Source organism: Phaenicophaeus curvirostris, chromosome 12 (assembly GCF_032191515.1).
Source record: "Phaenicophaeus curvirostris isolate KB17595 chromosome 12, BPBGC_Pcur_1.0, whole genome shotgun sequence".
Taxonomy (NCBI): Eukaryota; Metazoa; Chordata; class Aves; order Cuculiformes; family Cuculidae; genus Phaenicophaeus; species Phaenicophaeus curvirostris.
This window is the reverse complement of record NC_091403.1, coordinates 1,668,198-1,685,957: the sequence shown is the minus strand read 5'-3', so window position 1 is coordinate 1,685,957 and position 17,760 is coordinate 1,668,198. Positions and strand designations below refer to the sequence as shown.

Below are 17,760 nucleotides of genomic sequence, written 5' to 3'. Positions count from 1 at the left end.
ACTAGACATAAGGAGGAATTTCTTCACTATGAGGGTGGGGAGGCCCTGGCCCAGGTTGCCCAGGGAAGCTGTGGCTGCCCCATCCCTGGAGGGGTTCAAGGCCAGGTTGGATGGGCCTTGGGCAGCCTGAGCCAGGAGGAGATGTCCCTGCCCCATGGCAGGGCAGTTGGAATTAAATCATCTTTAATGTCGCTTCCAACCCAAACTATTCTATGATTCTATCTTGCAGAGGACTATGACAGCTGAAATTCACAGCTTCTGGAGGCACAACAGCATGTAAGAGTTTGTAGCATGACATTTCTGGTGGCTTTGCTTCCCTGTGTGGATTCCCACTCTGGAATTTCACCAGAGGTGCATTGGTCCAGAGCCCACATCCTGCTCTTGTGTAAAGCTGCAGTGAAACATTTTTGAGGGCTCTACTTTGGTACAGCCTGAAATTCAGGCCCCGGACTTGTTTGTTGAATGGTTGGTTGTATATGAAGTGAAATACATAAAATTTAATGTTAATTTAGCAGCAAACTGATTGTTTATGGGTGGTGTTGAGGGAAACTTTTCAGTTCCTGCATGTCTGCAGCCCTAGATATATGTCTTTCTGAGCAAATAGTGTTGATTTGTGATAGCCAAAGGACAGTTGATCTTTGTACAACCAGTTCTCATGCTTATTAATGGCTATATTGGAAAAGTGACTATCTGTTTAGGGTCTTAAATTTGTTAACTCATTATTTACAAACCAACAACACTGATTTCCATTCCTTGCTGCAGGAGTATACCATCTCTTAATGCTGAAGAGAACTAACAAACCCATAAAGTAGAATAATATAAACCCAGTACCAATTAAGACTCTTCCTCGGCAACATATTAATTTCTAGGCTGAAGACCAAGAAATAGCAGTGGGTTTGTTTTGTTTAAATCATGACTTAGGAGACCCGTTGTCAGTTTTCATAAAGGAGAACAAATACGCCGCTGAACATGTGTGTTTTTTCAATATTAGATTCTGATTAGTACATTCAGGATTTGCAGTATTAAGCAGGTTTGAACTTCACTACTATCAACAAATTGGGATCTTGCTTTTTTTGTGTTTCTCAGGGGTGAATGGAAAATGTGCAGTGTTTTTATTGCCATAATCTTGCTGGCAGCAATTATTTGTCTGTCAGCATAATACTGCCACTGACTGTTGGTCTGAAAACTGTAGCTGGTCTGTCATAGTCCTTTAACAATTCATCCCTTCCAAGGCTGTTAAAAAGCGCTTATTTTTCTCCAACTTGCAAAAGACAGTAGGCATACTTAGATTTTTCTGCAAGAAACCAAATAAATTTCAACCCAGAGAGAGAAACGTACAGAACCTGTATCAAATAAGTGGGGAAAGTGCCTGTTTTCTGACGGTGAATGTTTCTGCTCAAGTATTTGCACTGGATTATAATGAAGCTTTGGTTAAGCAGATTAAATAGACAAAAGCAGTGAAACTTCAAAGGCTGACCAAATGTGCTGAGGTTTTATTTCCCCAGTCTGTAATGCCTGCTTTTGCCATCCTCTCATTAGCACAGAAAAATAAGCCAGCGGAGCATAAAGTGTCATCCAACTGTAGTGCCTATAGTGACTGGTTTCTAACGGGGGTTTAGGTGTGGGTATGTAAGGTTTTTTTTTCAATGCAGCAGTAGATAATAGAACTCCTCTGAGAGGTGTTTAAGAATGACTGCAAAGCTGAGAGCTCAATTTTATTGTACAGCTTATTTTAGATATGAAGATGCAAAAGCTTCCTCCCAAACACAAATATTACATCAGTGGTTAATTAACTGTGTTTACATGAAGCACACAAAATAGCAAAGAAACTCGATTCTTTGATGAGCTACGATGAGTAAGGTAAAGCAGCATTCAGTGGCGCAGTGTAAAAATCCAAGTTTTTTTCAATGTTTCTAGTTTGCGTTTTCCAGTATTCTCTACAGAGCACTTAAACGTGCAGCATCTGTTACCATTTATGTTTTGAAGAGTGTTTCCTGCACTGTGGTATTGATTTGGACATTTGTGTCACTAAGTTGAGGTTTCATTAGGAGTCTGTGATTTTATTTGGGGAAAAAATGAATATGTTTACAATATATAAAATAATAATAATAAACCCTAAATTAATTAAAAATAATAAAAAATGAAAAATATAGTAGAGAGATATATATATCTATATATAGTAGATATCTATATATAGTAGATAAATGATGTCACCTCTGTAAGGGGTTCCTGTTGCGCTCATTTTGTAACATTAAAGGTCATAGGCTAGCATGGTGTGTATAAGCATGAGTAACAGCCCTGGACAGAGTTGTAAAACAACAGTGAATTTGGACACTGGTTTTGGATTAATTTTGAAAGACTAGTGTCATTCCAATCATTCAGACTGTTTGGTGCTCTGAAGCTTTTGAACAGCCTGAATACCAGTGAATTAGCAAAATCTGGTTCTGAACAGGTAAATGGCATCTGTTTGATTTAACCAACCAGCTCCACAGACCACAGAGCCTCAGGGATGTCCCCATCTTCGGCATTTTCTTCTGCGTTTTTCTAGAATTGAACCTCAATAACTGGGCTCTGATGTTGTGAAAGTAAAGCGTTTGCTGAGCTCTATTTCTAATAAAAGTATTGCTAAAACTTATGACGTATCATCTTGTAAAAGCCTTGCCAGAAAGCAAATTAAAAAACCTCTTGAATATTTTGGGCAACAAAGGCTTTTTAGGTTCATTTAAAGAAGGAATGTATGGAGTTGAGACGGGAAAGCCGACCAAGTCACACAGCCCTTAGATATTAAATTTAATACTCTCTTCCTTCAAAATCTGCTACGTAACCAAAGTCTCTACGCTAAATGCCTGAAATATGTGCCTTTTCATTCAGGAAGCAACTAACGCTATAAACTACATGAAGTTGTGTCTAATGAGTTCTTAATTCTTTCTCGCTCTATGGTGCCACGAGCTCCCGAAAAACTCCTTTCAAAATGAAATGAGGCGGTTCTGCCTCAGTAAATCACTAAGTGTATTAGAGCGGAGAGCAGAAGTGTGGGATCTCCCAGACCAATGACTTTCAAGGCATTCTGGCTCAGAGGCATCGGCAAGAGGCAGATGTTTACCTACCTGGGCAGATTATGGACAGCTTTTTCATGTCGTAGAAGCTTGGGTTTGCAATTTACTTTCAGTTATTTGCAATGCAGGAACTTAAGTAGCCTCCTATTATTTCAGACAGAATGGAGGAAACAAAGAAGCCAGACAGGAACTAACAAGTCAACAAACAAAGGAACTTCAGAGACAGCTCTTGCCTCACACCAGAAAAAAAAAAGATGAACTACCACACCCTCTATTCATCATGTGTAGAGTGTGCAGCACTTAGGGGGTTAGTCCGGTCTCGGAGCTATTACCAGGCAGGCTGACGGAGCATTCATCTGACAGAAATCTGCAGTTGACTTTCTTAAGTCAGGAAATCAGCAACATTTTTAGTTCTTTCTCCAGGAGTGGCCTATTTTTTTGTTGTTGTTGTTGCTGTTGAAGGCACCCTGGAAGTTCTTATGGCATTTTTAGCTTTTGTCTCTGCAAAAATTTCATTTCACTTCCACAGAGGAAACTAAAGCAAAAAGTAAAAAATTTGTTTGCTACTTGAAAAATGAATTAAGAAACAATTCCCCAATTCAAATTGAGGAGAAGCAGCTTCATCAGCAAGGCAGTTATCAGTGTCATCGGATCGTGAGTGATTTTTAATGATTTTCATTTCTTTAAAATTAAAAGACTGCTTTTGAGTTCGCTTTTTAAAATTCACTGCTAAATGTTCGTTTATTATTGTGATCATGATGATACTTTGCCTTGTTGATGGTTGCAGGGACAGAGAAGATCTGAGGTCTGCGTGTAAGGAACTGTGGGAATCTCTGGCCTGCAGCTATTTCTGAATGACTTTTTCAGTGTTCCCAAACACTTCTGCAACAGGTTCACTAACCGCCTTGCACGCATCTGAATTTGTTCCATTTGTCTACATGTCGTCATTTGTAAAATGCCTGTCAGCTTGGTCTGATTTCTAGTTTGCAAACAGTTTTATTTTGTCTTCAAGGTTGTTTTCCTCCTCCTGTGTCACAGGCACACCGTGCCTGAAGAGTTGGTACTTTTCCTGTCAATCTTTTTTCAATTTAAGCAACGCCTTCTCCTGAGACACGTCTCCTTAAGAGTCAGATGCCTCGGGAATGACTGGGACTGGATTTACGACAAGACGAAATGATTTTGAGAAGATTGTTAATCAAGCAGGGAAAGTATTGGGAAAGCAATTTCTTCTACAAAGAACAATACTAAAGTATTATTTGAAATAGATACTACTAATCTATTTATGTCACAATTTATGCTGGGTTTTTTGTACTACTTTCAGTCCATTTACTTTTTACTGCGACAGGAAGAAGCAACTGCATTTTTAGGTGTACCTTCAGATAGACATTGTAAATTCAAGAGCAGCATCTTTGCACGTAAGGGTTTTTACACACATTCAAGTTCTGAATGTTATCCAAGTCATGGAAAGTTCTTATCGCCTACTTCATGAGTAGATGCATCGGGTGTTTAAAAGTGATTTAATTAATCCAGTGCTTGTTTTTAAAAACAGTAGCTGAAAATTAGAAGATAACTGTTACTATCTCTGCCACAGATAAATATTTCAGTACGTTTCTTTTTTTTTCCTCCCTTTAAGGGTCAAAAGGCTTGGATAGAGAAGACTTTTTCAAAAAGAGAATGCATCTATGTAATTGCCAACAATAAAGACACTACCAGGTAACGTTTGAAATTTCTGGTTTGCCCAACAGAAAAGGTTAATAATGAAGAAACTTAACTTGATTGGGATTTAGACATGTGAAGCTGAAACCAGTTGACTCACTGCCCTTAAAGGGAGATGAGGAACAAAAGCGCAAGACATACTTGCAGTTGAGTCTGTGTAGATCCATGGGACGTGTCATACAAAGATGATAAGGCTGGGCATAAGGAGAGGCAGTGAGTTGTTAGTTCCAAGCTTTGCAAACCAGTGCACAAATTCACAATGAATTCTGAAAGCAAGGAAGCAGTATTGTGCACTGGGAAGCAAGTGGTACCATTCTTCACAATGGGTGTGACACTACCAGTATCAGTACCATGGAGGGCACTGGAATTCTTAGTCCAAATATTAATATTACTGCTACTGCCTGGGCTAGCTCAGTTGCAGTCCAGCTTCTTTGGCTAACACAACAGTTTGTCACATGCTAGCTGCCACCTTTGAGTAAGAAACAGATGGTCGCTGCTGCTGTTCTGCATTCTTCCTCTTTCCCTTTCCTTTAGCCTCGAACAGCTTTCCAGGAGTGAAGTGAAATGTTTTATATTTACTTGTTAAGAAACACCTGTGAGTTGGTAATTGTGGTAATTGTGTATAGGCAAAACAACAGATATGACCCCAGAAGCAGTGTTCTGCAATTCAAGTAGAGCAAGGCACGGTCAGTTACAAAACTAATTCCTGATTTATTTATTTTTTAAATCGCCATCTGATATTGAAGGTAATCAAAGTCACTCTGCATTTTAACTTACAGGTGCTGCTGTGGTCAGCTCATTAACCAGCATATTCCACCTCCTCCAAGTATAACAGCTAATAAAAATGGAGAAGAAACAAAGCAAGTGGAAGCTCAGCCAGAGAAATGGTCTGTCAGTAAACACACCCAAACATACCCAACTGACGCCTATGGAAACCTTGAATTCCAGGGTGGAGGACACTCTAATAAGGCCATGGTAAGGAGCGTAGGCTACTCTAAGGTATTCGTCTGGTACGTTGGCTTCATAGATATCTGTCAGGATTCCAGCTTATTCAGAGAATCATCCGTCAAAATCAAACGGAGTCTCTTTGCTGTCTCAGAAAGGTGTGGATAAGATTCTCAGAAACAGAAAGAGAGAGAAAAGGCAAGAGAAGAATAATACCTGCTTAGGAAGCACCTCATAATGTCTTGGTGAAACAGTTTTATTGAAGTTACTGTCGGTAAATACCAGCTAAGGAGGCAGCTGCAGGTATTAATGCCCAAGATTCCATCTCTTTGTGTTGTGGGCTAAGTAACCCAGTTTGGATATGGACTTTTTACTAAGTTTTTTTGAAGTCTAATAAAAATAGAAGTTAATCATGCTTGACAGCGCTGGAAAACAGACTGTTGAGTTTTCTTAGCTGTGGAAGTAACAGCAAGTTGAGCTTCTGCTAAACATCTCTTTCTGGTTTGCCTCTCTTTTGAACAGATCCAAACTTAGATTTGTTTCTTTGCCCATTTGCTTTCCTGTCTCTCTGTTGAGACTGCCACTTGGGACAATCGTACTGTGGAACTTGCCCAAAATATATGGGAGAGGTTGGTGAATTTTGTTAGCGGCGGTTTGTTTTTAAAGCAGAAATAAACATGAGTGTATTTCATAGTTTTCCTTGATAGAATAGTAGTTTGAAAAGAAAACGCAGGTATGGAACAAAACTGAGAGGAATGCCAATCATTGCTTTGTAGGCAGAAAGAGGTACATCAACAGTGAATGAGATAAAATGTAACGTAAGCCTCCTGTTTGTTAACAGTGTCATTTCTTCCCTTTGGCAGTCAAATCAGAGGCTTCAGGAACAATACCAGACACCTTCCCATCATTTTAAATAGGTGGTTTGTAATAAATAGGCACCTTGTAATAAGAGCTATGAATCACTTGATTTACAGTCAGTGTAAAGAGGAAAGTGATGCTTTTAAAGTTTGTGGAGTCAATGGTTAATCCTCAATAGCAAAGTGAAAAGTTTTAACCTATTTTTTCTAATGATCAGTAGCAGACAAATTTAATAATATGTTGCTTAAAAATTGTAGAACTCTCTCTTCAAAATGGAAGGCTTGATATAACCATTCTTTACTCAGTCAATAGACAACTTACAGAGCAGATGGAGTGATAATATTGCATATTGTTCTTTGCAGTATATCCGTGTGTCATATGACACTAAACCAGATTCTCTGCTGCATCTCATGGTGAAAGATTGGCAGCTGGAACTGCCCAAACTCTTAATCTCTGTCCATGGAGGCCTCCAGAACTTTGAAATGCAACCTAAATTAAAGCAAGTATTCGGAAAAGGTCTGATAAAGGCTGCCATGACCACAGGAGCTTGGATATTCACTGGAGGTGTTAGTACAGGTAAGCAGTTACCAGCAGTTCTAGTTTACTTAAGAATTCATTGATGTTCATTCACTAATCTTTCCCACAGTCAGATTTAAGTCTACATGAATGAATCATTACTCGCTAGACCGAAAAAGGAGCATTGTAATCATTTGTGTTAAACTCCTACCCAGCCCGGAACATAAGATTTTCATGGGTCAATATTGATTTGCATTACTCAGTGTTTCCTGTGAAAAAAAAATATTCATCCTTCGTTTTGGTAGCAAGGAATCTACCACTAGTTACAATGCATTCTTTTCAGTGGTTGTCTATCCTTGCACTTAAGAAATCTCCTACTCCACATTTGCCTAGCATTACCTTTTTACTGGTTTTTTTTGTACAAAGATGTTTCTGTTACCAGAAAATATATTTCCTGACCATGTTTTCATACAAAATGCTTTTGTCAAACTACACAGGCTGAGTTCCATAAAACTCTAACTCTAAGCATATTTTCCAGTCCTTCAATCATTATCGCACCTCTGCTTGGAATTTTCTCTATTTTTTTAACAGCCTTCTTGAAATTTGGATGCTGCAATTTTTGAGGCAGTGCTTGAAGCTTTTAATCCTTGACAGTTCTATGCTTCTGTGGGGTTTTTTTTGAAGACATGTAAAACATCAGTTGTACAGCAACTCCACAAAACTCCACCAGGAAGTTTTTGGCACTGTTCCCGGATTCTGTCAAAAAAAGCCAGTGGCTGATGTGATGTCCAAAATTTGAAAGACATGGGAAAAAAGCTGTTTTGATGATTCCCTATGTAGTGTTACATTTTGAGGCATTTATTTAACATTTATGTTAATATCAGTTCTGAGTGATGATCAAAAAGCAGATTACATATTCATTATAATATTTCTATAACAAGATCTTTACTCAGCTGAAAGAAATCTTTACATCGAGTTATTTCTCAGAGAACTATGTAAGAGGAAAATGACTTCCTTTGACTTTTGTTTTAAAATAAAGGTCTAATGTCTTTAAGGAAGGCGATTGCTCTTCAGAAGAATTTTTAAGTGAAAAACTGTTTCTTAGATAACTATAGTGTTGGGATTTTTTTGCTTGTTCTGACCCCAGTGACAGCATTCCATATGTATCTAGCACTGTGTCCAAAGAATAATGTAATTCCAGACAATGGTACAGATTACCCTGTGGCAAGTTAAGTAGCTGGGTGAGTCTTTCAAAGACTTCATTGAATTTGGAACAAGATGTGAAAAGGCAAAAGGATTTAGACACAACGATTACAGAAGAAAAGCAGGGATTTGTCTGCATTGCACGTTCCATATAAAGTAGATATACCTGTTCAGCAGTGAAAGCGATCTAGAGAAGCAGGTAGCTCTGTCAGAGGCAACAGGGAAAATTCTCTTGTTTAGTGATCTCTCAAAGAATTAATCAAATGAATTGTACCTATAGGTGTCATTCGCCATGTGGGAGATGCCTTGAAAGATCATTCTTCCAAATCCAGAGGACGAATATGTGCCATAGGAATCGCACCGTGGGGCATTGTAGAAAACAAGGAAGATCTGATAGGAAAAGATGTAAGTCTTCAAGGAAAGTCCTGTGGAATTTGCAATGTCAGATGTGTAACAAAATACACTGTTCATCTTTTTGGAGTATTAATGTTTTCTCTCTTTCTAAAGCATGCCTAAGAGCTGAAATTGAACAATTTCTTGGAAAAAAGCTGTTGTTTAAATATATTTGTTGGGTTGTCATATATGACTTCTTAGTCAGTGTGGAGCTAGTGAGGTTTCCACTGCTTTCAATACTGAGACCTCTCTGTGGTGCGTCTTAGGTCCTAACTTCAGTGTGGACTGCTGAGACTTGTATAAGTCACGTAAGGGCCTTTATGTGTACAAGACTGGCTTTTATTGTAGATGAGTGCTCCGCAGTGGCATATTAATTACTAGGAACTCCAAATGAGAATGTGTTTTCTAATGCAGTAAGAGGATTATGTAGCACAGTGTGCGATCAAGGAGGGTACATTAATGAGCTTAGGGGAACATGCCGGAGAGTGCACAGATATGACTCATCCTCCAAAGAAAACACTGCTGTAACGAGTTCCAGTTTTGAGTGTAAAAGCATTTCTAGTTCTCCTCCGTAATTCATTATAAAGGTCTGGTTGATTTATTTCCTGATAAGGCCTCTGCTTCTGCTGGGCAGTGTGGGGAATTTCGCATTTAGTTCTCAGTTCTAATCTAGGTGCATCTGTCCTTCTGACACACAGGTAACACGGGTTTACCAAACAATGTCAAACCCTCTAAGTAAGCTCTCTGTGCTCAACAGTTCCCATACCCACTTCATTCTGGCAGACAACGGTACCCTAGGTAAATATGGAGCTGAAGTAAAGTTACGGCGTCAGCTGGAAAAACACATTTCCCTCCAGAAAATTAACACACGTAAGTACAGCGGGGCGAACGGTAAATGTAATGTCTTTGAGGGAGGGAAGAAGGGCTTGAAATACTTTAAGGTATTGAAATGAAATGCTTCTTCCAGCTCTTTCTAGCAGGAATTAGGTCAGGACAGTGTGAGTAAACTAGAACATATGCAAAAGTGGTGAAAAAAACAACGTGTAAGAGGATGGAAAACTCAGAAAAGTAAGGATTGCATAAACAGAGGGAGAAAAGTTGACATATCATAGTGAGGAGAAGCTTCAAAGCAGTAAGAACTTAAGGAAAGGGAAATGTAAAGAATTTGTGCGCTTCTAGGTAGAATTCATAAGCATCAATAAATACACAGAATGTGATGCTTTGTACAGTTCCTGTTCACAGGAATCCCATTCAACTCAGTGGTTTCTGATTCTAGATGTTCATATTAATATTTTCTTTTAACTTTTATGTAAATTTGTTTCAGCTGAAATATCACACTTGGAATTCTTTGATCTTCCAGATAAACTCAGCTGGGATTTTGATTTTTAATGAAGTCATTATCAAGATGATTTCACATTGGTGCTTTCAGATTTGGAGTTCTGTGCAGTTTTAAAAATACTGCCAGTCATTACAGCCTCTCTAAGCCAACTTTCTAGAAATCTTTTTGTTCTCACTTAGAAAAAAAATGTTTTAAAGGCATTTTTTCATGAACATTTTTGTGGAAAAATAGTATTTTTTTGAAGGTTAAATAAATAAATGATTTTTGTAGCTGTCCTTTCCCAGCAACTCTAATAGAAACCCACAACAATCAACCTAATTAAAAATGCTCCAAAAAAAAACTTAGTAGTCTTTGAATCCACACTTACAATTGAGAGCCACTGGAGAACAGGCACCAGTTCTACCAGCTGCCTTTCTGATGTTTTACAGATGCTGTTGTAAACTGTGTAGGCTCATATAAATGAGAAAAAAACCCAAACATTCAGAATAACAATTGCACTTTACTCTACAAAAGTTTCTAGTATAGATTAGCTGGTCTTATAAGTAAAGCAGAAAAATGAAGTAGAGTGCCAGGTAAAGCCAAAAGGAGCAGTAAGAGATCAGCGACAAGACATCTAACCATGCTGGGAGGTCTTGGAGCGTTGCTGTGTCCCTGTGGTAAGCTTATGGAACTGAACTCACCCAAATGATACCTCAGTGCCTCTGAGTGTGGAAAGAGCATCATGCGCTGTTCCCACAGGCATTAGACAAAGCTAACATTAGCCACGATTCTTTTGTTTTTGTCTTCAGCAGAAGTGCTGAGGGAGGTGTAGCGTTCTCCCTGGTGGACAAAGAAGTCAGGGCCCAGAGGCAAGATGTTCTGTCTCATTTCTTTCAGTACCACTGGGGCTGGGGATATGGGTTCTGATTTAAGTAGAGTTTGGTGATTTTTGTCATGAGCAGATCAAAGTTGGCAATACACATAGGAATTAAGAGTTCCGTGAAGGGCTGCACTATGCATTCTAGTAACAACATACAGGGAGTTGTTTTGTTTGTTTTTAATCGCTTCAAGCACAGGCACCTCTTCTGGAAATCTCAGCAGGAATCACTAAGGATTTCATGGACACACAGGCCGGCCCGTGCTCTGTGACTGCTTGTCAGAGCTGGGGTATACTGACAGGAGGATGTCAGGAAGCTTCTGCTGTTGTTGTGCGTGGTGTTCCTGTTCTTCAGAGAGGAATGAAGGTTGAAAATATGAACTCTTTCATGCGTCCTCAGCTGTACAAAAAAGTGCCTCTTCTTTATAAAGCATTAGCCATTTTACAGATTAAGAACTGAATTAAAATGCTTATAATAGTGGGTTAGTCAGCTTTCAGGTAATGTTTTGTCCTTCATTTCCCTAAGTATCTTGTGACCAAGGCTCCTGAGACCATGTGACCTGTGGGCTTCCCTTTGTCATCCTATGCCTGGAGATCACAGTGAGGCAGGGACAGCAAAGGGATGCTCAGCTGTCGTCTCTTCCATCGGCCAGCCATTTCAGCCTCATGATAACGATGCTAATTTCATAATTTTTGTCTTAGGAGAAAGCATAGGTATATGTCACCTTACTGAAGACTTCCCATAGGTAACCATTGAAGAGTTAAAGCATCAAAGATAGAGTAGCTGGGAGCCATCCAAGTAACAGTGAAGTTAATGAAGTAATAGGAGAATCATGTTAGCTATTTAATCTGTCTATGGTGTCTGTCAACAGAGATTACAAACAGTTCACCAACCCTGAGTGAATAAAGCATCAGTATGGAGCTGATACAAAAGCAAGGGCAGAGACACATCTTTTTTCCCTTAGGAGCTATGAAATGGCATAATGACATGTTCTTCTGGTGTTGGTCATGAAATGGCTACAATTTTTCCTAACTGCTGTGTTTTGAAGTGATGCTGTAATGCAGAAATCACATCCAGTCATAATATTTCAACTTCTTAAACTAAGCTTCAATGACATTTCTTTTTTTCTTGCTGTTCTTCTGGTTTTTGCAGGGCTGGGACAAGGTGTTCCTGTGGTTGGGCTCATAGTGGAAGGGGGTCCCAACGTGATCTCCATTGTTTTAGAGTGTTTACGAGAAGAACCCCCTCTGCCTGTCGTGATATGTGATGGTAGTGGACGAGCATCGGATATTCTGTCATTTGCACACAAGTATTCGGAAGAAGGAGGGTAAGATTTTGAGATCTTCACCAAAGATGTGTCTTGCTGTGGAGGACAGTCTAGGACTCAATGCCTTCCTTTCATTAGAAGTCCATTAAAAACCCCTTGATTGAAGGGCTTAGTTTCAGATTGCTTTGAGAAATCAGATATTTCTGACCTTTGTCAGATGTTTTCGATCTAATGTCTTTAATCATCTTTTGGTTGGTTTGTTTCTCAGTATTGTGAGGTTTCAGATATGCTAGCAATTTCAATCCTCCATTTAAGAGGATGACCAAGATAACATATAAGTAGTGTGAAATATTTTGGGGTTTTTAGCTATATGCAAAGGGCCTCGCGACGTTTAGAGGGTAAAGGCGGGGGTCCCGTAAAGTGTACTGCTGAAATCCTGAACTTCGTATCAGAAATGTATCTATAATACATAACAGCATTAAGAACTACCTGCATTGTATGCCAGGGTGAAAGAATAGTTCAAGTTCCCTGACAGTTCTTAAATCAATGCTGAGGTACCAAGGTGCATAAAAGCCAGTCTGGGTATGAATTTCCTGATTGCTATTAAATCTTCATGAACCCCTTCCCTGTACTGAATGTGAGGATCCTATGTGGTTTTATTGATTTTCAAAACAAAGAAATTAGAAATATTTTTTTTCTTAAAGAGCAGGCTTTCTGAATACTCATTAATCCTGGCAACATCTTCTTTTATGTCTCATTTTTCATTTAGGATAATAAGCGAATCCCTTAGGGACCAGCTTCTAGTTACCATCCAGAAAACCTTTAACTACAACAGGAATCAAGCTCATCAGCTGTTTGTCATTCTTATGGAGTGCATGAAGAAAAAAGAACTTGTAAGTGTCCTGAAAGTAGTTCACAAAGATCATTTCTGTGAGGAGACTATCAAGTACCTTCAAGTACCGTTCTCGCAGGATTACAGTTGAACCATTTTTGTCTGTTTGTTTGTTTCCCGTATAGCTCCCTAAAGGTCCACAGTCGTTCGTTCATAAGTGTAGGCCAAGAGAGGGGGTTTGTCTTCTGGGAAGCCTCTAAAATCGGTTTCAGATTCCTCTCCTGTTCAGGTTCACTATATCTGATTCTGAATTCCCTTTAGAGTGGGAGGAATTTCTGCAAGTAGAGAAGATCAATTTTAGTTTTATGAAGCTTATTTGGTGAAGAACTTCATCAGGTTTATCATGTTTAGCAATGCAGGAATATCTTAGGATAATCTATGGAAATTATTTAATTAAATACTTCTGTGAAAATTAAATTTCAAAAAAACTTGAGTGGAACTCAAAACTTTTTTTAAAATCTCAAGTTTTAGAAAATAAGAAATCTTTACTATTCTGCTCTCTTTTGTATCTGCATGCTCAGACTCTCTCTTTCGTGTGTTGTAATATTGTGTTTGGTCTCGTGCTGCAGATTACTGTGTTCCGCATGGGGTCTGAAGGGCAACACGACATTGAGATGTCGATCTTAACTGCTCTCCTCAAAGGTGGGTTTGGCAAGCAGTTAGGAAGGATGCACAAACTGACCCCAAGAAGACAGTCAGTCCTATGCACTGCCTCAGGTTCACTCTTGATGTTCAAGTCTTTGATTTATTCACTTGAATTCTAACAAGTAACTCGAATATGCTTGACTGAACATTCAGATTAGCTTGAAACATAAAATCTAGATTGAAAGGTTTGTGTGGCTTTTGGCACCTGAAAGCCTGGGGTGGGAATGCTGCAACAACTACATCGCTGCTATTTCAACACACTTGATGGCAGTTCTAGCGGATATTAATAAAGTTAGGAAAAAAGTTGGGAACATTAAAAGGTTTATCTGAAATTGGGTTTTTTTTCATATTGTGCTCTTTAAGCCTTAGGGGAAAATTTAGGATCAGTTACATAGTTATTTGGGGTTTGTTATGTTTGCTGAAACAACTGTTTTCTGTCTGTAGGTGCATGGAGGTTGATACGGGCTCAGTATGAGATCACTGGAGTCCCCAAAGCTAACGGATAGAGAGAGCAGTTCCTATACTCACATCTACAGCATCAGCCAGGAGAGCTGAGAGGAGCAGACTGTTAGAACAGTTAAATGTCTAAAAAGTCAATGTGGGCTCTTTAGGGGAAAAAAGGGAGAAAATCTGGTTAATCCTTTTGAAATTAGGATAATAGGGTTAATTGAAAGATGCTATAAATTGCTTTGATGAATCCACTGCTTTGTGGTGGAATTATTCGATGGTAGGATGATATGGAGTCCAACTTGCTGCTTTCTAGCACTTGGAGAAGTGAATTACAGAAGGTTGTCCAATCTTGTTTTATCAGACATGCAATACTGAGCTGTGTGGTTTTCTCTTTAGGTACCAATGCGTCTGCTCCGGACCAGCTCAGCTTGGCTTTAGCCTGGAATCGTGTAGACATTGCACGCAGCCAGATCTTTGTTTTTGGACATCACTGGCCAGTAAGACAAAGTTTTCCTAGTCACACTGTTTGTTAACAATTTAAAATAAGTGGTGGAATATTCACACCTTGGATTTTGTTGGCAGGAGAAACAGTATTGAATCCTGCTTTAAGCCAAACTGATGTAAGGTGTCTCATAAATTAAGAATTTAACCCTTCATCAAAAGGGCTCTCAAGCACTGCACTAGGCTGCCCAGGGAGCTGGTTGAGTCCCCATCCCTGGAGGGGTTTAAAAGAGGGGTAGAAGAAGCGCTTAGAGATCTGGTTTAGTAGTGGACAGGTACGGTTGGGCTTGATGATCTCAAAGGTCTTTTCCAACCTAGTGTTTCTATGATTCTAGGAATGAGCTGTTGGGTTTGAAATTTTCTTATACTGCCATTGCCAGATATTTAGCACTAATTTCAACTCTGTCGAAGCATTCGCTGGAAGGAATCTGCCCTTACGTGCCCCTGGACTAGAGCAGCCCAGGTCACCCACAAGGAATTTGTGTCGAGTTGCCTCGACTTCTGCCCATGCCATTGACATGTGTGAGCAGTTGGCAAGGTCCCAGCTGCCTATCAAATATATGGGAAGGGAATTCATGGAGCTGCTGATGAGAACAAATTGTGCTTCTCACTTCATTATCAGCTGTGAAAATCCGTATTTGGATTAATGGAACAAAATCCTGATGACCAAAAGAAACCCTTGCAGAAAACGGGTCCCTGGCAGGCAGAGCCGTACCAAATGAAGCAAGAAGCAGATCTTCAGTAAAGCTTTAGGTCCTGAAATTGGATTTTCTTTGGCAAACTTTTGGAGTTTGATGCTGCAGTAGTTGAATTCAGTGGTGAAACGCTGCAGTGCCTTTGTTCATCTGTGTCACTAAAATCCCCTGTTTAAGCCAGTTTCGTGTCTCCTGTACTGAGGTTTTCTGCTTTACTGTACCAACCATCTGGTGCTGAATTACTATAAACTGTCCTGAGGAAACCAGCCAAAAGAGGCTGTAAGAAGTGCCAGGAAGGGGGTTTTTAATTCCTGAAACTGAAATGACATACAAAGGAACACCATTCATGTGCATGCTGTAGCTAATGGGGAGAATTATTTCATTTGAAAGTCCATATAATTAAATTTAAACAAATATTGCTGCATATGCTGTTTTATTCCTTCACTTACAATAATGAGATTTTTCCAATATTTGAAGTTCATTCAAATGCTTATACAGAGAGGATTTAATCATCCTAAAAATTATGAATTATTAGTATAAAGCATTTATTTGGACAGAATGTTCCGATCTCCATATTATAGTGATTAGATTCAGAGGTACCACCTAGCAAGCGAGGCCAATTACTGCTTTGTCCTGTTGCACACTCCTGCTCCATAACAATCTGTGGAAGCAGCATCAGCCCATTGTGATTCCCCATCATTTCAAATTTATAAACATTGCTTTTGCGTTAGCTTGTGCTACGAGTTGGCAGTTGCAGGTTTGTCCAGCCTTACGAATGGTTCCTGGTAGCTGGGCAGAGCTTTTTTTAAGACAAAACCACAGAATAAAAGCCTTGTTGGCAGCTTGGTTCTGTATTTCTCTGTGCAGAGCACGGGTAGCTATAATCCGGTTTCATGCTCCTGGAGGTTATATAACTTAAGCATTAGCTGGAGCAAGTTAAGCCTCCAGATCACAGACAAGGACTGTCAAGCTATTGGCATGTGTGCCTGCCTGGCTTGGGTAGATAGGCTGGACAGGGGAAAGATGCTGCAAAGAATAGATGTGGCTGAAGAGGTGTAAACAGAAATGCTGCCTGTGGAATGTAAATGAACCAGTTGGTGGTTCTCTTTCCTTTCCTTTCTGCCTCTGCTGTACTGATGCTATTTGGCATTGTGCAACATTCTTGTTAAGCTCTTCCTGTCCAGCTCCTTATCCTGTTTGTTGCTATTTATTTTTACAATTGTTGCTTTTACTGCCAGCAAAGAAACTGAAGTGTCACAAGATTGACAGTCTTCTTACACTGATTATATTTTGTGAGAGAAATCCTCTATAGTCTACCTATTTTACTACTTTGACTTCCAATGTTATTGATTATGTCAGACATAGCGGCTTTAAAAAAAAGTGTAAAGCTGTGGCTATGCAAATAGGTCCCATATAGGTGAGGAAATTATAATTTTTAGTTGACCTCACATGAGAAGCGGTGAGTTCAATAAGATTGTATTAAATGAAATAGTCACCGCACAATCAATTAGATTTCTAATACTTTTAATGCTTTATTAAATACAGCCTATAGGAAGCCTTACAGCTCCCGATGGCACGGCTCCTGAGAAGGAAAAGAAATCTCCAGCTGCTCAGACTAAAGGAGCCAGAGGAAAAGGGAAAGGGAAGAAAAAGGGAGGAAAAGGAAAAGAAGAGCCAGAAGAAGAAACGGACCCGAGAAAGCTTGAACTCCTGAACTGGGTGAGATGAAAGTATTTGTATTGAAACTGTTGAAGAATTCTTTTTGCATTTTTGTTGAGAGAAGGAAAATACTCATTTTCATGTTCTCACAAGATCAGCACTAGATTATGCAGGGGTGCTCTGCAGTCTTTGAGCCAGGAACCCCTCCCTCGTCCCACGTGTCCACATGCAGCCGTACCACAACACTACTAGTCAGTGCTTACCTGTTGCATCCTCTTCCCAGCACTTGTCAGAAGGAAGTATGAACACCAGTGGACATCAACCTCCTTCTTTGCACATATTATTTATCCAGTGAAGGCAGATTAAACATCTCCATTTCCAAGTGCTTCATTTTCCAGTTGCAGTAGGTTAGATTGTTCCGTTGTCTGGATTAAAGTTCATGGGTTGAGGGAATCCTTTTCACTTACAGATTAGTCAACATATTTAGGGATTTGGGAATATCCTAAGTAATGAAAATGTTGGTGGTTGTTGGCAAACCAGCTCCTCTGTGCTCATTTAGTCTCACATTCTCCATTCTCAAATTAGGTGAATTCCCTGGAGCAGGCTATGCTGGATGCGCTGGTTCTGGATCGAGTGGATTTTGTGAAACTGCTTATTGAGAATGGAGTGAACATGCACCACTTCCTCACTATTCCTCGACTGGAAGAACTTTATAATACCGTGAGTAAGCAGAATTAATAAAATACCCTGTGATGCATTTGCTACTGC

General features: G+C 39.5%; 1 protein-coding gene across 9 annotated transcripts in view; it reads left to right on the top strand.

Moving 5' to 3' along the window:
- The window catches only part of TRPM1 (transient receptor potential cation channel subfamily M member 1), a 78,777-nt gene that overhangs the window by 38,683 nt on the left and 22,334 nt on the right, over positions 1-17,760 (top strand). For all 9 annotated transcript variants that reach the window (XM_069866456.1, XM_069866452.1, XM_069866450.1 and 6 more), the window contains 11 exons: positions 4,690-4,769; positions 5,552-5,747; positions 6,938-7,151; positions 8,575-8,699; positions 9,386-9,557; positions 12,036-12,210; positions 12,920-13,043; positions 13,612-13,684; positions 14,534-14,634; positions 16,879-17,052; positions 17,578-17,712. In XM_069866456.1, coding sequence (XP_069722557.1) covers positions 4,690-4,769; positions 5,552-5,747; positions 6,938-7,151; positions 8,575-8,699; positions 9,386-9,557; positions 12,036-12,210; positions 12,920-13,043; positions 13,612-13,684; positions 14,534-14,634; positions 16,879-17,052; positions 17,578-17,712 — 1,569 coding nt within the window. The remainder of the gene's footprint in view (positions 1-4,689; positions 4,770-5,551; positions 5,748-6,937; positions 7,152-8,574; positions 8,700-9,385; positions 9,558-12,035; positions 12,211-12,919; positions 13,044-13,611; positions 13,685-14,533; positions 14,635-16,878; positions 17,053-17,577; positions 17,713-17,760) is intronic.